Genomic DNA, 21,450 nt, shown 5'->3' with positions numbered 1-21,450 from the left:
CAGTTCACTGAAACAGTGATATGAGCACCTGTAGTGCTCAATTCATTATTTCCTAACTATATACACCATGTGAAAGGCATTATGCAAAATACAGATGAAATTGACTAAGACAGTCTCCTGAGGGGAATACACAGAGAGTCTATGCAAGTTGAAACATGTACTAACAGAAACAAAAGCAAAGCATATGGGAGCAAGCAAGAGAACCGCTGGAGAAACAATGTCAAAGATGCTTTTACATACGTGTTCATATTTAGCTAGATCTAAGTATACTGCAAAAAAACACTGAGGAGTACTTCAAACAAAGTGAACATAGTAATAAAAACAAACAACAACAAAAAAAAACCAATAGATAGCTGGACAAAATGTCCTCCAGGACCCTCCTATAATTCTAAGGCCTAAGGATACACCAACATTTCTTCCTTAATATCTAATTTTAGGCAGAATCATATGAGAGAATGATAGGCACTGAATGGTGTTTTTGCAATGTGCTGGTAGCTTTCTTAACTGGAATCATGGCTGACCTATAAAGACATTGGTTTTAGACATTTTCTGTTCTTTTGAGCAGAAAACTTCAAGCACTTAAATGTACAGGAAAGTATTTATATTTTAAATCAGATGTTATATAATTTAAAAAAAACGAAATGAAAACAAAGTACATACTATTTCATTAATTCCACTGAGTTTGCCTGAAGTAAGTTTTGGTCTGGAAGCAGGCCTTGGAGGTGGGACAAGAGTGCCTATAGAAAGAGGAGTTGTGGGCCTGGCTGGTGGATAAAAAGAGAAAATAATTAGAATAAAAATGAAAAAGAAGAAAATCATTAGAATGTAGCAACCCTTGCACAAAGGCATTCAATTATAAAGGAACTATTAGGATTAAAAGCTTGATTTTCCAGGGCTTTTAAAATATGTTCATTTGATAGAACCCATTCATCAAATGTTTTTGAAGCTATCAATAATATTCTTGATAAAAAATCATTACACTTTTCAAAAAACGGACAAATTTGTGCCCGGAGTTTGGCCTAGTGGTAGAGGGCTTGCCTACCATGCACGAAGACCAGGGTTCAATTCCTCAGTACCACATACATAAAAAAAGCCGGAAGTGGTACTGAGGCTCAAGTGGAAGAGCTCTAGCCTTGAGAAAGTCCAAGGACAGTTCTCAGGTCCTGAATTTAAGCCCAGGACTGGCAAAAAAAAAAAACCTGATAAATTTTATTCCTATTTATACATATGAAAATTCAATCTAGTAAGTTAGCTGGTGGACAACAAACCAGGTTAGGGTGAAATAACAACTTATCTTCTTTACAAATCAATCAAGTCTTCACAGCTGATAAGCTCTCAATCAAGCCCCTACCTCCTTTAACCTTTGTTTATTTGATCACACTGTACTTTTAGGAGTAATCCATAGTATTCTATTAATTTGCCAAAAATATTTCTGCAAATCACCATAATAAATTTTATAAGTGTTCACAATAACAACTTTTCAGAAATAAATTTTGTCTTCACATTTTTTCAGTATCATTTAAAATTTTCCAAGTTAATTTATTACTTTAAGTATATTTAAGTAGTTGTACAAAGGGGTTTCAATTTAACAAGTACACTTGTGTGTACAACACTTTTTTTTTTGTTTTTTTGGTCAGTCCTGGGCTTGAGCTCAGGGCCTGAGCACTGTCCTTGGACTTTCTCAAGGCTAGAGCTCTACCACTTGAGCCACAGCACCACTTCCAGCTTTTTCTATGTATGTGGTACTAAGGAATCAAACCTGGGTCTTCATGCATGCTAGGCAAGCACTTTATCATCTATCACTAGGCCAAACACCCAGCCCCTACAATACTTCTTGACCAGTGTTTCGTCTTGCATAATTCTCTTCCTACAACTATCAATGTTCCTAATTCCTAAAACCCTTATCACTGAGTGAAATTCAAGTATCTATCATCAAAGCTATAAATGTATTATATTATCAAAGCAGGAATGAGAACAGAAGCAAAATGTTTAAATTATCTTATTAAATAAGTTAAAGCGGGGCTGGGAGTTTGGCCTAGTGGTTAAAGTGATTATGTATGTATATGTCAATTAGCCATAATTTGTAGAGGAAATTTGTGTAACTTTATATACTTTGGTGGAGGGGATAGTATTGGAGTTTGAACTTAGGCCCTTGTGCTTGGTAGGTAGGCACTCTATCCCTTGAGCCATGTTCCTAGCCCTACAATTGTCTACATTTATTACTATTCAGATTTAATTTAAAACTGTAAACAGTTGTGTTTAAATGTACTGTTTTCTGTTTTCGTTTTTTAAATTGGTAGTAGAGCTCACTGATACAACTATGAGAAGTAGATTTTTTTTGGTTTTGGGTTTTTAGTGCCAGTCCTAGAGCTTGATCTCAGGGCCTGGGTGCTGTCCCTGAGCTTCTCTGTGGTCAAAGATAGCTCTCTTGAGCCACATTTGAACCACGATGTCACTTCTGGCTTTTTCTCCCACTCATATGCCTGGTAAGTAATAATTGAAACCTTAGATGAAACTAAGATTCTGGCTCTAGAAAACCTGTGGCAGTCTTTTCCCTGTTTTGTACTACAGTAACAATAACAAAAAAGAATAAAGTTTCTTTTTGCTTCATGATCACAAATTCAATTGATTTTCTTTTTTTTTTTTCTTTTTGCCAGCCCTGGGCTTGAACTCAGGGCCTGAGAACTGTCCTTGGACTTTTATGAAGGCGAGAGCTCTACCACTGGAGCCACAGCACCATGTCTGGCTTTTTTCTATGTATGTGGTACCAAGGAATTGAATCTGGGTCTTTGTGCATGCTAGGCAAGCACTCCACCACTAGGCCAAACTCCCGGCCTCAATTTCTTTTCTTTACTGATAAGCTTGTTGCAATTAATAATTCTAGTGCCATTCAAAGTGTATTTGAGGGGTACACTACACAGCTGGGATGACTTCCATCATCTGCTTTTGCCACAACATTCAATATCCTGAAAAACTGACAGAAGAAAATAACATTGTTACTTCTACATCATTATCATTACTTCTAGATTCTAGATTTGTTTCTGTCTTTGTTTAGGTGAAAAGAGGTATGACAAACATGTCTAATCCATACTGGACACTGGTGGCTCACACCTGTAATACTAATTACTCAGAAGGCTGAAATCTGAGTACTGTAGTTCAAAATCAGCCTGGATAAGAAAAGTCCCTGAAATTCTTTATCTCCAATTAACCACCATAAAACCAGAAGTGGAGTTGTAGTTCAAAGTGGTACAGCACTAGCTTTGAGCAAATGTGCCTAGGCCCCCCAACAGATCAAAAAACAAACAAAACAAAACAAAACAAAATCATATCCTTTCCCCTTAGGTGTGTATCTGACAGCAGATGCAGCTTGGCTTTTATCACCTATATTTTTGTAGATATGGGTCACTTCCTGCTCTTAAAACACTACATAGGCCGGGAGTTTGGCCTAGTGGTAGAGTGCTTGCCTAGCATGCATGAAGACCCGGGTTCGATTCCTCGGTACCACATACATAGAAAAAAGCCGGAAGTGGTGCTGAGGCTCAAGCGGTAGAGCTCTAGCCTTGAGAAAATCCAAGGACAGTGCTCAGGCCCTGAGCTCAAGCCCAGGACTGGCAAAAAAAAAAAAACACTACACAGGGCTGGGAGTTTGGCCTAGTGGTAGAGTGCTTGCCTAGCATGCATGAAGACCCAAGTTTGATTCCTCAGTACCACACACCTAGGAAAAAAGCCGGAAGTGATGCTAAGGCCCAAGTGGTAGAGCTCTAGCCTTGAAAAAGTCCAAGGACAGTGCTTAGGCACTGAGCTCAAGCCCAGGACTGGGAAAAACAACAACAACAACAAAAACCACTACACAGAAGTCCCTGAGACTCTTATCTCTGATTAACTATCAGAAAATGGGAAGTGGTATTGTGGCTCAAGTGGTCAAGGGCTGCCTGGTGTTGAAGAGCTCAGAGACAGCACCCAGGCCTAGAGTTCAAGGCCCATCACCAAAAAAAAAAAATTAAAGGGGAATAAGGAGCAAAGTCTACTTTCTAATTTTGAAGAAACAGAGGTTTTACTTAAGTACATTTTTGATCCTTCTTTAATTTTAGGCTAATGGGATTTTTACATTTTGAAGAAAAACAACATATTGTCACCAAACAACAACTAAAAAACATCTATAAAACTCCTTTGTACCTTGCTTATTAAGAAGTGTTAAAAGTCTTTCTGGAAAGCAGTTTGATGTTGAGTATCAAGGAGTATATATGTACCCAAATATTTTATATATTGACTATAACAAGGATAATATGCTTTTCACTGCTATTTCCACTAATACATAGTACTAAAAGATTAGATGAAATTTGAATGCCCACTAAGAAAGTATTGGTAATAACTAGAAATATTGTTTAAGGATATGTAGTTATGGTTACAAATAAATGTTATCAGTTTTAAATCTTTTCATTATTTAACATTTTTGGTTTACTGTTGTCTTTTGCGATAAACACTCACAATGTAGCCCCACTCTGGTTTTAATTCATTCAAATACTCCCATATTTCATTCATTCTCCCAAGTGCTACCCATCTAGCTGGTATTTGATAAAACTGTTATTGTTTAAGCCATATAGTCATTAGGATGGGTAAACAAATTAAAATTTATTTTACCTGATAATATGATAAGAGGACAAGTTAAAAGTTTTAGTTGATTAAGTACAATACAGAAGTAGTAAGTAAATCAATAAGAAACTACTATATTCCTTAGTTTAAATATACATGTGTAATACCTGATGATGAGGATGTTATTGCAGCTGAAGATGCATCAAGAGATGGTCCAAAGAGAGGATCCCAAGCAAGTAAATCATTGGTCCCTTTTCTTCCATACCATAAAAAAAGAAGAAGAAGAAGAAGAATCAGTATAAAATCCAGTGACTTTTTTTGGTGCCTGTCCAGGGATTTGAACTTAGGGCCTAGAAACTGTCCCTGGGCTTTTTGTTCAAGGTTAGCACTTTACCACTTGAGCCACAACTCCATTTCTAGCTTTTTTTTTTTTTTAATATTATCTTTATTATTGTTTCACTTTTTTTTTTTTTTGTGCCAGTCTGCAGGCTTGAACTCAGGGCCTGAGCACTATCCTTAGACACTTTCTGCTCAAGGCTAGCATTCTGCCACTTGAATCACAGCACCACTTCTGGCTTTTTCTGTGTATGTGGCACCGAGGAATGGAACCCAGGGCTTCATTCATGCCAGGCGAGCACTCTACCACTAGGCAACACTCTCAGCCCCACAACTCCAGCTTTTTGGGAGTTCATTAAGAGTCTAAGAGTCTCACAGACTTTCCTGCCCCAGATGACATCAGCTCCTGGCTAGTGACTTATTTTTATTTCACAAATTCGAAGAGTTCAATATATATGATTTAAAATCTGTGTGTTCTACCAATGGTTTACATGAAGAAATGTAATAAACCGCACCTCAATAAACTAGCAGTACAGTCAAATCTAAAATAACATGTTAAGTTGGCAAAAGAAAGTGAAGATTAATTGTCCTACCTCATCAAATGTTAGCAACCTAGATACTGACAGTTTTGGAAGGCTGTTGAAAAGCAGCACAAAGTCTAAATGAGCTATTCAAAGTCATGAAGCTAGTGTATTTTGAAACATGCTGACTCATACCTTGTACCCAGTGTTGGATAGAAAGCTTAAGAAACATACAATTTTTTAAAAAAATTTATAAGCCACAATTATTTTCAAAGCTGAAGAGGACAGGTAAAGGATTCTTTAAAAGTCATAAGTACATAAAAGTGACTTAAATATTTTCATGTATTAAACAGCCATTATTCTAAAAATACATTAGGAGATTTTAAAAAGGAAGCACAACAATGGCTGGCTGCCAGTGGCTCAAGCCTGTAATCCTATCTACTCAGGAAATCTGAGAATCGAGGTTCAAAGCCAGCACAAGCACAAAAGGTCTATGGATTCTTATCTCCAATTAAGCACCAGAAAACTGGAAGTGGCACTGTAGTTCAATGTGGTAGAGCACTAGCCTTGAGCTAAAGAGCTCAGGAAAGGGGCCTGGGCCCACAGTTCAAGCCCCATGACTGACCTCCCTATTCCTCCCCAAAACGCCAAGCATTGGTGGTCATGCCTGTAATCCTAGCTACTTAGGAGGCTGAGATTTGAGGACCATGGTTCAAAGCTAGCCCAGGCATGAAAGTCTGTGAGACTCTTATATCCAATTAACCACCAGAAAACGAGTAGTAGTAGTAGTTATGAACTCAGATGAATTCAAGTTCACTGTAACAAACTGATCAATCTGGTGAGCAATTTCGACAGGAAGGCTAGGCATATACGTGTATAGGTGGAGAATATATGAGAAATCTTTATACTTTCTCCTCAGTTTTACTCTGCACCCAAAAATGCTCTAAAATATCAAATCTTTTCTCGCGCGCACTCGCGTTCTCTCCCTCCCTCCCTCCCTCTCCCTCTCCCTCTCCCTCTCCCTCTCCCTCTCCCTCTCCCTCTCCCTCTCCCTCTCCCTCTCCCTCTCCCTCTCTCTCTCTCTCTCTCTCTCTCTCTCTCTCTCTCGTAGGGCTTGAACTCAGGGCCTGGGCACTGTCCAAGAGCTTTGCTGCTTAAGGCTAGCAATCTTACAACTTTGAGCCACAGCTCTACTTTTGGGTGGGCTGGCTTCAAATGGGATCCTTAGATCTTAACTTCCTGAGTAGCTAGAAATATAAGCCTGAGCAACTATCGCCTAGCTATTACATCTGTATCTAAAAAATAAACAGGTAACTTACTCATTGGATGGAGCAGATGATTTTGATTTTGTTAGCTCCTCATCTAGTTAAAAAAATTAAAACAAGTGAGGTAAGTCAAGACCAAAGGAACAAAAGGTACATGGTACCCTTAATATGTGGCTATTAGATCCATGACTGACCTCCCTGTTCCTCCCCAATATTTGCATACCCAATGCTATGGACACAGTATTGGAAATATAAACACAACTACATAGACATAAAAATGTATGACTCTATAGACATAATGTTTTATTACATAGACTAATATGTATCTACAACATACAAACCCTCAGCCTAATTTTAACTATGTTCTAAAATCTAAGTGCGAGTGATTGTATATAGATTCTTGAATACTTGTTAAATACATCATTTGAAATATGATGTAAGCGAATGTTAATAAATTCTTTAATAAAATAAATCAATTAATTAAAACAAAAAATTCATAATCTGAGAAATAAAGTACTTTAATAAAAAGAGAAACTGCCCACATATAATGATCTTATGAACAATTGCAAAATTCTGGAACTGAAAACATACATAATTACAGAGGAATAAAAATAAGCTGATTTTCCCTTGCCTAGATTTCTTACAACAGATTTGAGGTGAAATTATTTAAATCAACCATGGTATTCATGAAAATAAGTTTACTACTCAAGAGAGAAAACATGAGCTGAAGCTTTAAAACTTAGAGGAGAAATATTTAAACATGTTTGCAAATTTTACTCAAGAATTTTAATTGATGAATCACAAAAGCAGATTTCAAGTTATAAGAACATTATTAGTGATAACTATATTAGTTAAAAGTGGTGATTAATCCTGAAGGCACTATTTTCAAAATGAAAAATTTAAAGAACCTAGGGCAAGTCTATACTGCTGTCTGTGTATCTGTTATGTATATTGTTTCATAAGTAAATGATAAACAGGAGAATAGCATCAATAACACAAAAGTCATACTAGCACATATGCAACTTCTTCTATACCTCAATGTTATATATCTCTAAGGAGTGATGAACAAAAAGGTGGTGAATGTGAGGGCTATACCACATTCCTGGGAGTACTATAATTCATACATGTGGCTCAGTTTGGCTGTTAGTGTTTTGCCTCAAACCACTTATAGTATTTTCCATCTTTCTCCATTTTTGCCCTTGCCTCCAAAATTTGTCAGTCTCCAGATATCCTCTAAGTCTGGTTAATGATAAAAAGAATTATTTATTTCTACAATTATATAGGGTTATAAGACCAAATGCCTGATAGCTTTAGAGACATAAATGTCATACTTACTAGAGGAATTCCGATTCATCTGTACCTAAAACGGAAATGCAAAAACTAAGTACCATTAAACAAACTTAATTTGATAATGAAAAACTGAACAAAATGTTAATACTAAGATCCTAGTTTTTAGTTGCTTTTGGTATATCTGATCAATTGTAAATTTTATTTACATACATCACAGAAAAACTGTTCAGTAGTTTTCTATAAGAAAGAGTAATATAAGGACCGTTAATAACTAATAAAATGTTCTTAAAATATTAAAACAATAACTATAGCAAGATTCTATAACTCATTAATCTAAATAATCAAACTCAAAATTTAAAATCTAGTGTTTAATGATAGCAATGCTTTTTAAGACAATATTAAAAATAGAAAAATTTGTACTTACGGGACTGTGTCTCTAGTAGTACATAGGAAAAAAGAAAGAAAGATAGTGTTCAGTATAGAATTTAGTCATCCTATTTTGCTGACTTTGTAACTCTTTCTTTCTGAATTCAATCTAAAAAATAAACATCTTAAAACACTGATGTTGTTAAGGGGCAAAAATTGGTTACAAAATTCAATCAAACTCACACACAAGTGTGTTATACCTGTAATCCTAACTACTCAGAAGAACTGAGATCTAAGGATCACAATTTGAAGACAGCCCTGGCAGGACAATAAAGCAGCAAATAGCTGGAAACAGAGCTGTTGCTCAAATGGGAGAATACTAGCCTTGAGCAAAAAAGCTAAGGGTCAGCACCCAGGCCTTGAATTCAAACCTCAGTATTGATCTCTGCTCCAAGTATAAAACAACAAAACAAAACAGGACACTCAAACACACTTTTCAAATTCAATATTAACTATTAAAATTGTCTTGATTGGTATTTACTTTCTGAGTATAAAATTAATGGATTTTTTTTTTAACAAACTGAAGAAAGAGAAGCACAAAAAAGAATATCTACAACTACCTACAGTTTACTACCCAGAGGGAGATGCTTAACATTGTGGTATATATAGATAGTGCTTCCCTAGGCTTTCATTTTATGTATTTGTGTACATACTTTAAATTAGTTGTCATCTTACACCATACATTTTTAATGGTTTACAATTCTCTATTTCATATATATATATACACACCAACTCTCTTTGTAACTAAGTATTAGTCATAATGTTATAATTATGCTACAATAAAACCTCATAATCCTAAATCCTTTTTGAGGGATCTGACAAATCATGGTTCAAGGCAAGACTGGGTAGACAAGTCCTAGAGGATTCATTGCCAAAATTACCCACAACAAAATAGTAGGGCTAAAGTAATAGAGTGCCAGCCTAGTAACTGTGAGGTCCTAAGTTCAAAGCCTAGTACTGCCAAAAAAAAAAAAAAAAGAAGTTGTATTTATTATGAGGAACAATACATTCATCAATTAAGAAGGTATACAGATGCACTTAACATTCTAAGATATGCCTTTTCTCCCCCAGGTAATACTTCTGAATTCAGAATGTTGTTATCAAGAAGATATTACCGAGATTATTTCAGCTACGTTTTATTTCTCTCTCAAAAGCAAATGTTAATAATATACAAAAAGAAAATGTAAAATGGCTTAGAGTGTTCAAGCAGTACAATGTCTACCTAGAAGTCAAAAAGGGCAAATAGTGGCAGGGCATGGTGGCTCACACCTGTAATCCTAGCTAATCAGGAGGCTGAGATCTGAGGAACTTGGTTCAAAGCCGGGAGACTCTGATCTCCAATTAACTGCTAGAAAATGGGAAGTGGGGATGTGGCTCCAGGGGCAGGGCAGTAGCCTTGAACTGAAAAGCTCCAGGACAGGGCCCAGGCCCAGAGTTCAAGCCCCACAATGTGTCACCCCACCCACCCAGTTAAAAAAAAAAAAAAGGAAAATAGTTCATTCCCAATACAACCACCACCAAAAAAATAAAAGCAAAGAATTTGATCTTTAAATTCATTTTCATGGGATTTCCTTTTATATAATGTTCATAAAACAAAAGCAAAACTTTAAAATTAGATGGGGTAAAGATTAATACTGAAAATTCACGAAGTCTGCTGGAGATATATAGCATTGTATATAAAAATATGACAATATGACATAAATTGTGAATTTTCTACTTTTTTGTATTTTCAAAACAAAGGCAAAACTAAGCCAACTCCAAAGTATGCATAAAAATAATGAACTATTTTCTCATAAAATTCTTTAGAATTAAATATCTTTCTTTTATTTTCTTAAAATCAATAAGATGCAGTAAATTAGGTAAAAATAAATACATAAAAACTTCTACATACAGAGTAGAAATTTCTTTAGGTTTTCACTTACAGATATTGCTGGAGAGAGTGATATATTCCCTATGGATACTTTCAACTCATCCAAAGAAGCCATTGTGTGGTGTGAGTTACTTGGATGCATAGGCTTTATTTCTATGCGGTACTTCTTTGGTTCTTCATCTTCAGAGTCAGAATCACTAGATGAATAAAAATGATTCTCTTTGGCATGTGAGTATTAGTTAAAGAATTGAGTTTTTAAATTGCCTTGATGTCCATCAGTTTTCCACATACTTATATAGAGGAAGAAAACCTTAACAGAAATAAAACTACCCATTTTTATTAACAAAAACATGTAAAAATGCAGAATAGTCATGTTTGAAGAAGTCATGTTTTATAATTTAAAAACTGAAGAGTATTTAACACAGTGTGTGTGCCCACGTGCGTACGTGCGTGCATGCGTGCGCACGCGCGCGCGTGTGTGTGTTTTGTTTTGTTGGTTTTGTGTGCTGGAACCAAGACTTGAACTCGACCTCACTTTTTTTATTTTTCCTTTTTGCTCAAGACTGTCATACTACGACATGTGCCATGCCTCAAGTTCTAGCTGCTTTTGTTGCTGTTGTTGTTACTGAGCAATCTATACCTCTTGAGTAGCCAGAACTATACGCATGAGTCATTGGTGCTCAGCAACACTGATTTTTTTTTTTGTCAGTCCCAGTGCTTGAACTCAGGGCCTAAGCACTATTCTTGGGCTTTCTCAAGGCTAGAGCCCTACCACTTGAGTCACAGCACCATTTCTGGCTTTTCCTATATATGCTACCAAGGAATCGAACCCAGGTCTTCATGCATGCTAGGCAAGCACTCTATCACTATGTCAAACTCTCAGCCCATTGACTTATAAGCAACACAATCCCTAAGAATACCCAAATGATGAAAGGATATCATTCTGATTTGCCTCTGGTTTAATACTATAGCCTTCTTCGTCTACATCAGGAATGTTCTACAGAAAAAAAAAAAAAGAAAGAAAAGGAGAAGAAGAAGAGGAGGAGAAGAAGAAGAAAGAGGAGGAGGAGGAAAAGTGAATTATTTTAACAACTCTAAAATATAAAAATACTATAAATTAGCCCCACAGCCCTAAATATTTCTGAGAAATTAAATCACTTATCAAATACCAAGAGGTTCACAAAACTATTAACACTATGGGGAAATTATGTTTTTATTTTATTTTTTTTTAAACTTTTTTTTTTTTTTTTTGGCCAGTCCTGGGCTTGAGCTCAGGGCCTGAGCCCTGTCCTTGGACTTTCTCAAGGCTAGAGCTCTACCACTTGAGCCTCAGCACCATTTCCGGCTTTTGTCTATGTATGTGGTACCAAGGAATCGAACCCGGGTCTTCGTGCATGCTAGGCAAGCACTTTAACCACTAGGCCAAATTCTCAGCCATGTTTTTATTTAATCAGCTTCAAATAAATATTTTACGCTTCAGATATCTGAACACCTGCAAAAGAGACAGAAGGTATAAGACTTACAAAAGTAAAGACCAATTTGGAGTGTTTAAAACCTATTATTTTCACTGGAGGCATAGCTCAAGTTATAGAGCACCAACTGAACAGTGAGTGTGAGTTCTTCAATTCAAACATCACTATCATCAAAATCTATCTTCTTTTAGGAATTAAAAAGAACAGGCTATTCTATCAGAATGCACTTTCAAGCTAAACAGTCTCAATGCTATCAGAAGGTATACGCAAATACAAATATGTCTTACTGAATTGCTTAAAGTCTAAGTGAGCTAATGAACTACTAGAACAATACAATAAATGTATGTCAATAACTCAGTTATTGGTAGTTCTTGAAAAAGTAGCCTTAATAGAATAAAACAAAAACTGAAATGCAATTAGCAAAATCAGATCAAAAGAACTACCAAAACAAACTTCCCAGTCTCTACAATAAATAAATCAAGAGTTAATGAAGAGAGGGAAGGGAAATCTACAGATTAAGAGATTAGATATAGCAACAAAATAAAAGTGTAATAAAAAATGGCATTAAAAGCTAAATTCAACATCCAGCAAACTACACACACCCCCAACCTGGCCCAAGAAAAAAGAAGCCATTGGAATGTCAATGGAATTGGGGGACACTGGCCAAAAAAACCAATTTACACTTCTTACCTTAAAGGATGTAGTCCCACAAATTAATTTAAAGGTTTTCAAAGGAAGAACAGGAATCAACAATAATTTTCCTACCAAGAATATCTAATATTTTTAAATAACTAGTAATGTAAAGCCATTAACAGATTGTAAATAATAATAACTGGCCATAAATGTAAGAGAATGACAAAAATGACAATCTTCCTGCCCTGTTGATCATCATTGTAACCAAAGGTAACTTACAGACCAAAGATAACTACAATTAAGTGTGGTGTGTAATTCATTCTTCAGATGGCAAAATTATGCATATGCCAAGATCATACTTAATTTTAATTAATTTCTTTCCATACGGGCAGACAAAACAGATCAACCTAATTCTTTATAACTTCTTTTACCTGACCATCAAGTGAATGTTCAATCATTTAACCAGTTCTTTTTTTTTTTTCTTTTTGCCAGTTCTGTGCTTGAGCTCAGGGTCTGAGCACTGTCCTTGGACTTTCTCAAGGCTAGAGCTCTACCACTTGAGCCACAGCACCACTTCCAGTTTTTTTCTATGTATGTGGTATTAAGAAATTGAACCCGGGTCCTCGTACATGCTAGGCAAGCACTCTACCACTAGACCAAACTCCTGACCCCCACTTCTTATTTTTACAAGTGCTTCGGTGGTCCACTTTTTTGCTGATATAATGTTGATATAAACATCTGTCCCTCTCTTTCCCCTCTCTCTCTATATATATTGGTCAAGAATATTTTTGCATGTACATGCTATATATACAGGATATTCTGCAAACACAATCATAGCAGTAAATTCCTAGTAGGAGATTTCATAGTCCATAAGAATATACTTGAGAGCTGGGAATTTGGCCTAGTGTTAAAAGAGCTTGCCCAGGCCGGGAGTTTGGCCTAGTGGTAGAGTGCTTGCCTAGCATGCACGAAGACCTGGGTTCAATTCCTTGGTACCACATATGGAAAAAAGCCAGAAGTGGTGCTGAGGCTCAAGTGGTAGAGCTCTAGCCTTGAGAAAGCCCAAGGACAGTGCTCAGGCCCTGAGCTCACGCCCAGGACTAGCAAAAAAAAAAAAAAAAAAAGAGCTTGCCCAAAGACTGGGATTCGATTCCTCAGTATGACACATAGAAAAAGCTGGAAGTGGTGCTGTGGCTCAAGGTAGAGCACTTGAGAAAGCCCAAGGCCAGTGATTCAATCCCCAGGACTGGACCAAAAAAAAAAAAAAAAGAATACACTTGAATAGCCGGATGTGGTGGCTCACACCTGTAATCCTAGCTACTCAGGAGGCTTAGATGTGAGGCTCCAGGCTCAAAATCAGCTGGGGCACTAAAGATCGCGAGACTCTTATCTCCAATTAACCACCAGAAAATTGGAAGTGGTGCTGTGGCTCAACAGGTAGAGCGGTAACCGTGGGCTGAATTCAGAGCTCAGGGACAGTACCCAGGCCCAGAGTTCAAGCCCCACAACTGAAAATAATAATAATTTTAACTATGCTTGGTATTTTTTTAAAGATTGACTAGCAATGAAAATATGCTTTTTTGGTTTTAAAGAAAACAGCAAATTTAAATTGTATTAAATCTACTTACAAGTGAATCTGCATCAGGACATTCCCTATAAAACAAGCAAAGTATCAGAAACATTCAACTATTAGAACTGCCAATTATACTGTTTTTAAAAATAGGAACCAAATTGTTTTAAGAAATTCAAAGGTAGGTACCCATAATATTTGATTAAACAAAACACAGCTTACAAATACTTTAAAAATTATTTTCAACAGCATTTTTCTTCTATGAATATATTCAGAGAGCACATCAAAAGTTGTCATTACTATAAGGCTTTCAACTCTTTTTTTTCTCCAAGTAGAGAAAAAAAAAACTTAAAAACACTTTATAAAAAAAGTTTGGCTTTAGAAAGTAAGATCTGCCTGAGCAATGATGGTTTATGCTATAATCCTAGCTACTTAAGAGGCTGAGACTGGAGATTCTCAATATGAAACAGCCTGGGCAAAAATTGTCTGCAAAGCCCCAGCCTCAGTCAATAAAATGCCAACTGAAGGTTAGATTCAAGTGACAGTGTGACAGTGACAGCTGTAAGCAAGAAAGCCAAGAGGGCCCTCAGTTCAAGCCTCAGGATCAACACACACACACAAGACAAGGTCTATATATAAAGCTACAAGTAATCTAAACACTTCAAGTCAATTGATAAAATTTGTGCTTCATAAATAAAAATGTTTAAATTATAAATTTTTTAAACCACCATTTAGTTGACATACTTTTTGTAAACCTAGCATATACAGAAGTCAAAACTAGTTTTTTTTTTTAAGAAATCACTTTATTCTAAGTAAGTGAATAAGAGAACAGCTGGAGGCAATACAAACACCCATGAGCCCCAACTCTACATCATCTCAGTAAACCTCTATTAAGAGTCACAACACCCTCTTCCATGGCCACCCTGAGGCAACAAAATGATTAATAACAAGAAGTTAACTTATAGTTTTACACTCTCCCACCAATTACATTTCCATGTTAAATTAACTTGGTCATCAGAGGTGCTTTTCCATTTTTTCAACTTGAACTTCACGGTTAAACTAGTCCATCTGCAATTCTGCACTGCTTCAGTACCCCACTGAAGCCCTCAGAGCTTGAAATCACTCTGGTTCTGGGCACAATCCAAAAACTGTTTTATCTCATAGGAACATGGGCCACTAAGCTGCTGCTACGGTGCCAGCTGGGCTCCCTGGGGCTCCTGATAAGTGATGTCCAACCTGGCAGGCTCAGCGTTACCAGCTCCGCTGAAGTCCCCAGTGATGGCATGACCCATTGTGTGCCCTATGGAGATCCCACAGCCATGCCAGCAGCAGTGGACACCATCTGGGCCATCAGCCCTGGCTGCCGGGGTGCAGCCGCAGAGATGCTGGGGCTGCCACTGGCGGCTGAGCTGCAGGAGCTGGCCTGAGTGCAGCTCTTATCTGAGGGGCCTGGTTGGCCAGAGGGTTCGACCACAAGGGAGGTGCGGCTCCAGCTTCCACGAGGCATCCTGGACCCGACGACAAACCAAGTCCAGAAACCCAAACTAGTTTTTCCATATATTCTAGGTGGGGTTTTTTTGTTTTTTTTTTTTCCACTGGTCCTGGGGCTTGAACTCAGGGCCTGGGCACTGTCCTTGGACACTTTTTTTTGCTCAAGGCTCTGCCACTGGGTCACAGTGCCACTTCCAGCTTTTTCTGAGTATGTGGTCCTGAGGAATGGAACACAAGACTTTGTGCATGCTACGTGAGCACTCTACCACTAGGCTATGCTCCCGGCCCTCTCCATATATTCTAGAACGGACTTCTAGTTGTAATGACTTTCTAATATAATTCAATATAGTTGACAACTAACATTTACCATTTAACTGATGAACAAATTAATGCATTTGCACATAAACTAGTGAAAATTATTCCTTGAAATACGAAATAAAAATATAAAAAAGAAAAAATTATCATAAAGTTAAAGCTACTGAGGCCACGATGGTAAGGTTCTCATTCTTCTCAGAAATTTTATGAGAATTTCTATGTATATAATCTGGAACAAATACACAAGCAGATTTAGAAGGCAATTTTGGACTTCAACTTGAAACAATGTATACAGTAACAGAAACTTCTAGAAACCAGTAGTATCTATCTACCAAAGATTAGCAGAAAAATTTACAAGCTGAAATTCTGTTAAAGAAAGATAGGATGGAATAGTTTTTAAATGAAAAGCAGAGAGATAATTTTAATCCAAGTGAAATATCCAAGAGACAGACCAAATGCAAACCCCATGCATCTCTAGATGAACTCAAAAAATACTTTTAGGGTCGGGAATATGGCCAAATGGTAGAGTGCTCGGCTAGCATGCATGAAGACCTGTGTTCGATTCCTCAGTACCAAATATACAGAAAGAGCCAGAAGTGGCACCAGGCTCTAGTAATAGAGTGTTAGCCTTGAACAAAAAGTGTCCAAGGACAGTGCCCAGGCCCTGGGTTCAAGCCTCAGGACCAGCAAAACAAAACAAAACAAAACACCACTTCAAAAAAAATCACTTTTTAGCCAGGTGCAGCGGCTCATGCCTGTAATCCTAGCTACTTAGGAGGCTGAGATCCGAGGATCAAGGTTCAAAGCCAGCCCAGGCACAAAAGGACCTGAGACTCTTATCTCTAACCTCTAGAAAATGAGAAGTGGAGCTTGGCTCAAGGGTAGGGTGGTAGCCTTGAGCTGAAGAGCTTAGGGACAGTGCCCAGACAGAGTTCAAGTCCCAGGACCCACCAAGAAAAAAAAAATCACTTTTTTGTGTGTATACCAGTCCTGAGGCTTGAATTCAGGGCCTGAGCACTGCCCCTGAGCTCTTACGTTTTTGCTCCAGGCTGGCAGTTTACCATTTGAGCAGCAGTGCCCCCACTTATGGCTTTTTCTGTTTATGTGGTACTAAGGAATAGAACTCAGGGCAATCAGAAAAACTCTTGAGAAACTTGGTTATTAAGCTGGGCGAGGTGCCGAGATGGTTCACGCCTGTAATTCTAGCTACTCAGGAGACTGAGATCTGAGAATCGAGGTTCAAAGTCAGCCCAGGCACAAAAGAACCTGAGACTCTTATCTCCAATTAACCTCTAGAAAATGAGAAGTGGGGCTTGGCTCAAGGGTAGGGCAGTAGCCTTGAGCTGAAGAGCTCAGGGACAGCACCCAGGCCAAGTTCAAGCTCCATGACACCCCCCCCCCAAAAAAAGAAAGGAACAAAATGAAATTTGGTTATTATAGTAAAAGGTAAAAATATCCAAAGCACTCATTATTCTCTTATTCTGAAATTACAAGTGCCCATCTAAATACTAATCATAGCTCAATATTTCTCAACCCTATTTATATACTAGAAATCACACAGACTGCCTAAAATAAAAGAAAAATTATGTGAGGTATCACTCACAGAGAGAATCTAATTTGTCTCAAATGGCACAGTGACCTAGACATATTTAATACCTCCAGCAGTTCTAATGAGTAGACAAGTAGAAAAGGTTTTGTTAATAATATTAGCTCAAGGTCTTACATACTAACTATAAATCCTTTGTAAACTAGTTTCTTTCCTTTTTTTTTTAAACTTGCCAGTCCCAGGGCTTAAACTCAGGGCCTAGGCAATGTCCCTCAGTTCTTTTGCTCAAGGTTAGCACTCTACCACTTGAACCAAGTTCCATTTCCAGCCTTTTTTTATTTTTGGTAGTTCATTGTAGATAAGAGTCTCACAGACTTTCCTGCCCAGGATGGCTCTGAACTGTGATCCTCAGATCTAAGCCTCCTGCATGTCTAGGGTTACAGATGTGAACAAATGACACTCAGTTCCTTATTTTTAAAAGTCAGTTCTAAGACTCACAAATGGATTCCAGGTAAAAACAAAAACATGTTAGGTTTCCTTCTTCCATTTAACATTTTTCACTGATGTACAATACATTCCTATTTACCTATCCACTTATAACTGCTAGAAAGTTTTTCAGTAAATACCTGACCAGATTACAGAAACGGATAAAGTATTCTCTAAATAATAGCGGAAGTTACTTAATTACAAGTTTTACCTTAGGTTAGTAATACTGGTAAACTTTTAGTATTCTCTGCACTTTCAATTTCATATAGCATTTCACAAAATGAAATTTTTTTTTCTAGTCCTGGGGCTCAAACTCTGGGTTTGGGCACTGACCCTAAGCTCCTTTTAGCTCAAGGCTAGCACATGAGCCACAGCACCATTTATTTCCAGCTTTTTCTGTGATTAACTGGAAGTAAGAGTCTCATGGGTTTTCCTGCCCCAACCGGCTTCAAACCACAATCCTCAGATCTCAACCTCCTGAGTGGCTAAGGTTTCAGGCATGAGTCACTGGCACGAGGCCAGTTTCAAATCACTACAGTTTTCAACTATGTTACCTTAAGATTTTAAAGTAATTAATAAGAAAGTTTAATGCTAGGAACCAAAACCAAAGGAAATGAAAATATATTTACTTAGAAGGCTTTGGAGTTTTCAAATGTCCAGAAACAAGGACATATTGAAGCCACTAGTACAACAATGTTCACTGCAGCATTATTTACCATAGCAAAGATATGGAACCAACCCAGATGCCCCTCAGTAGATGAATGGATCAACAAGATGTGGTACTTATGCACAAAGGAATTCTATGCTGCCATCAGAAAGAATGCTATCGCTTCATTTGGAAGGAAATGGTAAGACTTGGAAAAAATCGTATTAAGTGATGTAAGCCAGCCCCAAAGGAACATAGGCTCAATAGTTTCCCTCATTTGTATACTAATAATCAGTACACATCTACGACTCTCCTAGCAGTGGGTTACAATAGCTCAAAATATAGGTACATAAGGTCATACAGGATAAGACTAAATGAAAGGATCTCTAGGATATGGAAACAAGATCCTGTGTAATTGTTGTTCTTAATGTACTGTGTTATTTCTTTTCTCTTTTGTTGCCCTTTGGTTAATCTCATATTGTTACTGTATCTGACTTTGTTACCTAGGGTATTGTATATACATTTTTTATTTATTTGAAATAGCAAAGGGAAGGTGGGAAAACAAGATAATTGGGAGGGAGTGAGGGAAGGGACAAAAACATGAGAAGGGATATCAATGTGTGAGAAGTAATGTACCGACCACCTGGCAAATGTAACTATAATCCCTCTACACCTTACCCTGGCAATAAAAAATTAAATTAAATTTTTTAAAGGCTTTGGGGTTTTTTTCCACACAGTTTATACATAAATTTAGAGTTATTTATAGGACATTTTTCTATCTTCAAAACAAGGCTTACTCTTAAGCACTTTTATAGCAAAAATGATTTGGGCATTATTTAAAATACTTACACAGATTCCGCATCTTTTTCCTTTTTAATTATTCCTGGCAAAGCAAAAGTCTTTCTTTTCCTTGGTTTTATGCCTTTAAAATAAATGTATAGTTACAGAAATATAACATAGAACAATGAATACTTATAGGACAAATTAGTTAATGTTGCTGCAAAACTTGTGAAATAAAAAGGATAAATCACTAAACTCTACAACTTAAATAAGGCAGAGTCTGCTTGGACTTTTTTATGTTAAAATAGTCTAATAAAAAATTATAGAACATTCACTTGATTAATGAAAGCCTTTTGTCTTTATCTGAATCTCCCCTAGCTATATAGGAAGGTCAAATCACATTCCCTTCCCAGAAGGTCACAAAATATAAATATGCTGCTTGAAATCATGACACAAAGTCCCGTCAGAGGAACACATGAGAAGAACATTGAAGTTAGTTAACGAGGTATCGCTGTGTCTACATGTTACCCCCCCAAATCATCTTTTTTCCCAGTACATAAGACTCATTCTCATCTTACATGATAAATTATCTTTAAGGTCTGTGATTGAACTAATTGTTGAACTAAATGATTGGTCTACTTGCTGATAGAATTTAGCACTTAAAATTTATTAGCTGTTTATTAAATCTTTAAGAAGTAGTAAGAGGACCGGGGGTTTGTCCTAATGGTAGAGTGCTTACCTAGCATGCACGAAGACCTGGGTTCAATTCCTCGGTACCATATACATAGAAAAAAAGCTGGAAGGGGCCAGGAGTTTGGCCTAGTAGTAGAGTGCTTGCCTAGCATGCACGAAGACCCGGGTTCAATTCCTTGGTACCACATACATAGCAAAAAGCCAGAAGTAGTGCTGTGGCTCAAGTGGTAGAGCCATAGCCTTGAGAAAAATCCAGGGACAGTGCTCAGGCCCTGAGCCCAAGCCCAGGACTGGCAAAAAAAAAAAAAAAAAAAAAAGCTGGAAATGGTGCTGAGGCTCAAGTGGTAGATCCCTAGTCTTGATAAAGTCCAAGGACAGTGCTCAGGCCCTGAACTCAAGCCCAGGAATGGGGGGAAAAAAAAAAAGTGGTAAGAGAACTCCAAGTACCTAAGTTAACACCTCAAAGATGAGCAAATTCAAGAGGTCTGTTTTAATTTCTCTTTTTTAAAAGAAACTTTTTTTTGGTGTACTATGGTTTGAACTCAGATTCTTGCACTTGCCAACAGGCAGGCACTCTTACAGCTGAGCCACTCCTCCATTCCTGACATTTTTTGCTGGTTTATTTCAAGATAAAGTCTTGCTTTCTACCCAGACATGTGCCTAGGAACAAGCCACCTATATTAGGCTTCCCAAGTAGCCATGTAGCTAGGATGACAAGCTTGAGCCACTGTGCCCAGTTTTTCATTGACATAAGGTCTGACAAAATTTTCTGGCCTTTAACTATGATCCTTCCAATCTTAGCCTCCTTAGTATTATTTTAGTCCTTAACTCAGAACAAGAATTCAGGTGTCATAAAATAATGGACTTATTATCATGAAACCTACACTACACATTTGCTAATTCTATTGTATTTTAAAAATCAACTATCTTTTCTTATCCTCAGAGTGTATTTCCTATTATCCTCATCCTTACTTTGTAATAAAAAAAAGTTCAGAGATCTTAATTATTGCCTCAAATGGCAAGAAGCCCAGGTCCGAAGACTAATTATTAGCCCAACAGTAAACTTATACACTATAACAAATCATTTTTACAAAGAATAAATGAAACACTGCTTCCAAATTATTTCTACCAAAGTAAAATAATCTCATTTTGAAAAACATAAAATATAAACAAAACAGAAGAAATTCTGGGTTTCAAGCTATACAGGACACCTACTTATAAAGAAGCCAGGCTAGTTTTAGACCCTTCCTCCAAGTCTACTTAACCATTCATTTTGAATAACGATAATACTAACATTAATGAATAATCTCATTAATAAATGTTACCCCCTACAGAGTAAACACTATTCATTAATATGCAATGATAAGAATATTTATAACATTAGAAAATGTATATATGCCAAAATCTCAACATATATTTAAAAATAGGGGTTAGGAGTTTGGCCTAGTGGTAGAGTGCTTGCCTAGCATGCATGAAGACCTGGGTTCAATTCCTTGGTATCACATACATAGAAAAAA

The 21,450-nt window shown here is 37.1% G+C and overlaps 1 protein-coding gene and 1 pseudogene across 2 annotated transcripts in view; both read right to left on the bottom strand.

Moving 5' to 3' along the window:
• The window catches only part of Fcho2 (FCH and mu domain containing endocytic adaptor 2), a 98,597-nt gene that overhangs the window by 24,828 nt on the left and 52,319 nt on the right, over window positions 1-21,450 (bottom strand). For both annotated transcript variants that reach the window (XM_090331814.1, XM_090331815.1), the window contains exons 10-18: window positions 19,310-19,382; window positions 14,035-14,059; window positions 11,241-11,298; window positions 10,354-10,529; window positions 8,430-8,441; window positions 8,051-8,075; window positions 6,770-6,812; window positions 4,761-4,849; window positions 661-764 (exon numbers count right to left, since the gene is read on the bottom strand). In XM_090331814.1, the coding sequence (XP_090187940.1) occupies window positions 661-764; window positions 4,761-4,849; window positions 6,770-6,812; window positions 8,051-8,075; window positions 8,430-8,441; window positions 10,354-10,529; window positions 11,241-11,298; window positions 14,035-14,059; window positions 19,310-19,382 (605 nt within the window). The remainder of the gene's footprint in view (window positions 1-660; window positions 765-4,760; window positions 4,850-6,769; window positions 6,813-8,050; window positions 8,076-8,429; window positions 8,442-10,353; window positions 10,530-11,240; window positions 11,299-14,034; window positions 14,060-19,309; window positions 19,383-21,450) is intronic.
• Window positions 15,031-15,483, bottom strand: LOC150064386 (coiled-coil-helix-coiled-coil-helix domain-containing protein 2 pseudogene; annotated as a pseudogene).

The sequence above is a fragment of the Megascapheus bottae genome, chromosome 4 (assembly GCF_031878675.1).
Source record: "Megascapheus bottae isolate mThoBot1 chromosome 4, mThoBot2.hap1, whole genome shotgun sequence".
Classification (NCBI taxonomy): Eukaryota; Metazoa; Chordata; class Mammalia; order Rodentia; family Geomyidae; genus Megascapheus; species Megascapheus bottae.
This window is presented reverse-complemented; position numbering and strand designations above follow the sequence as displayed.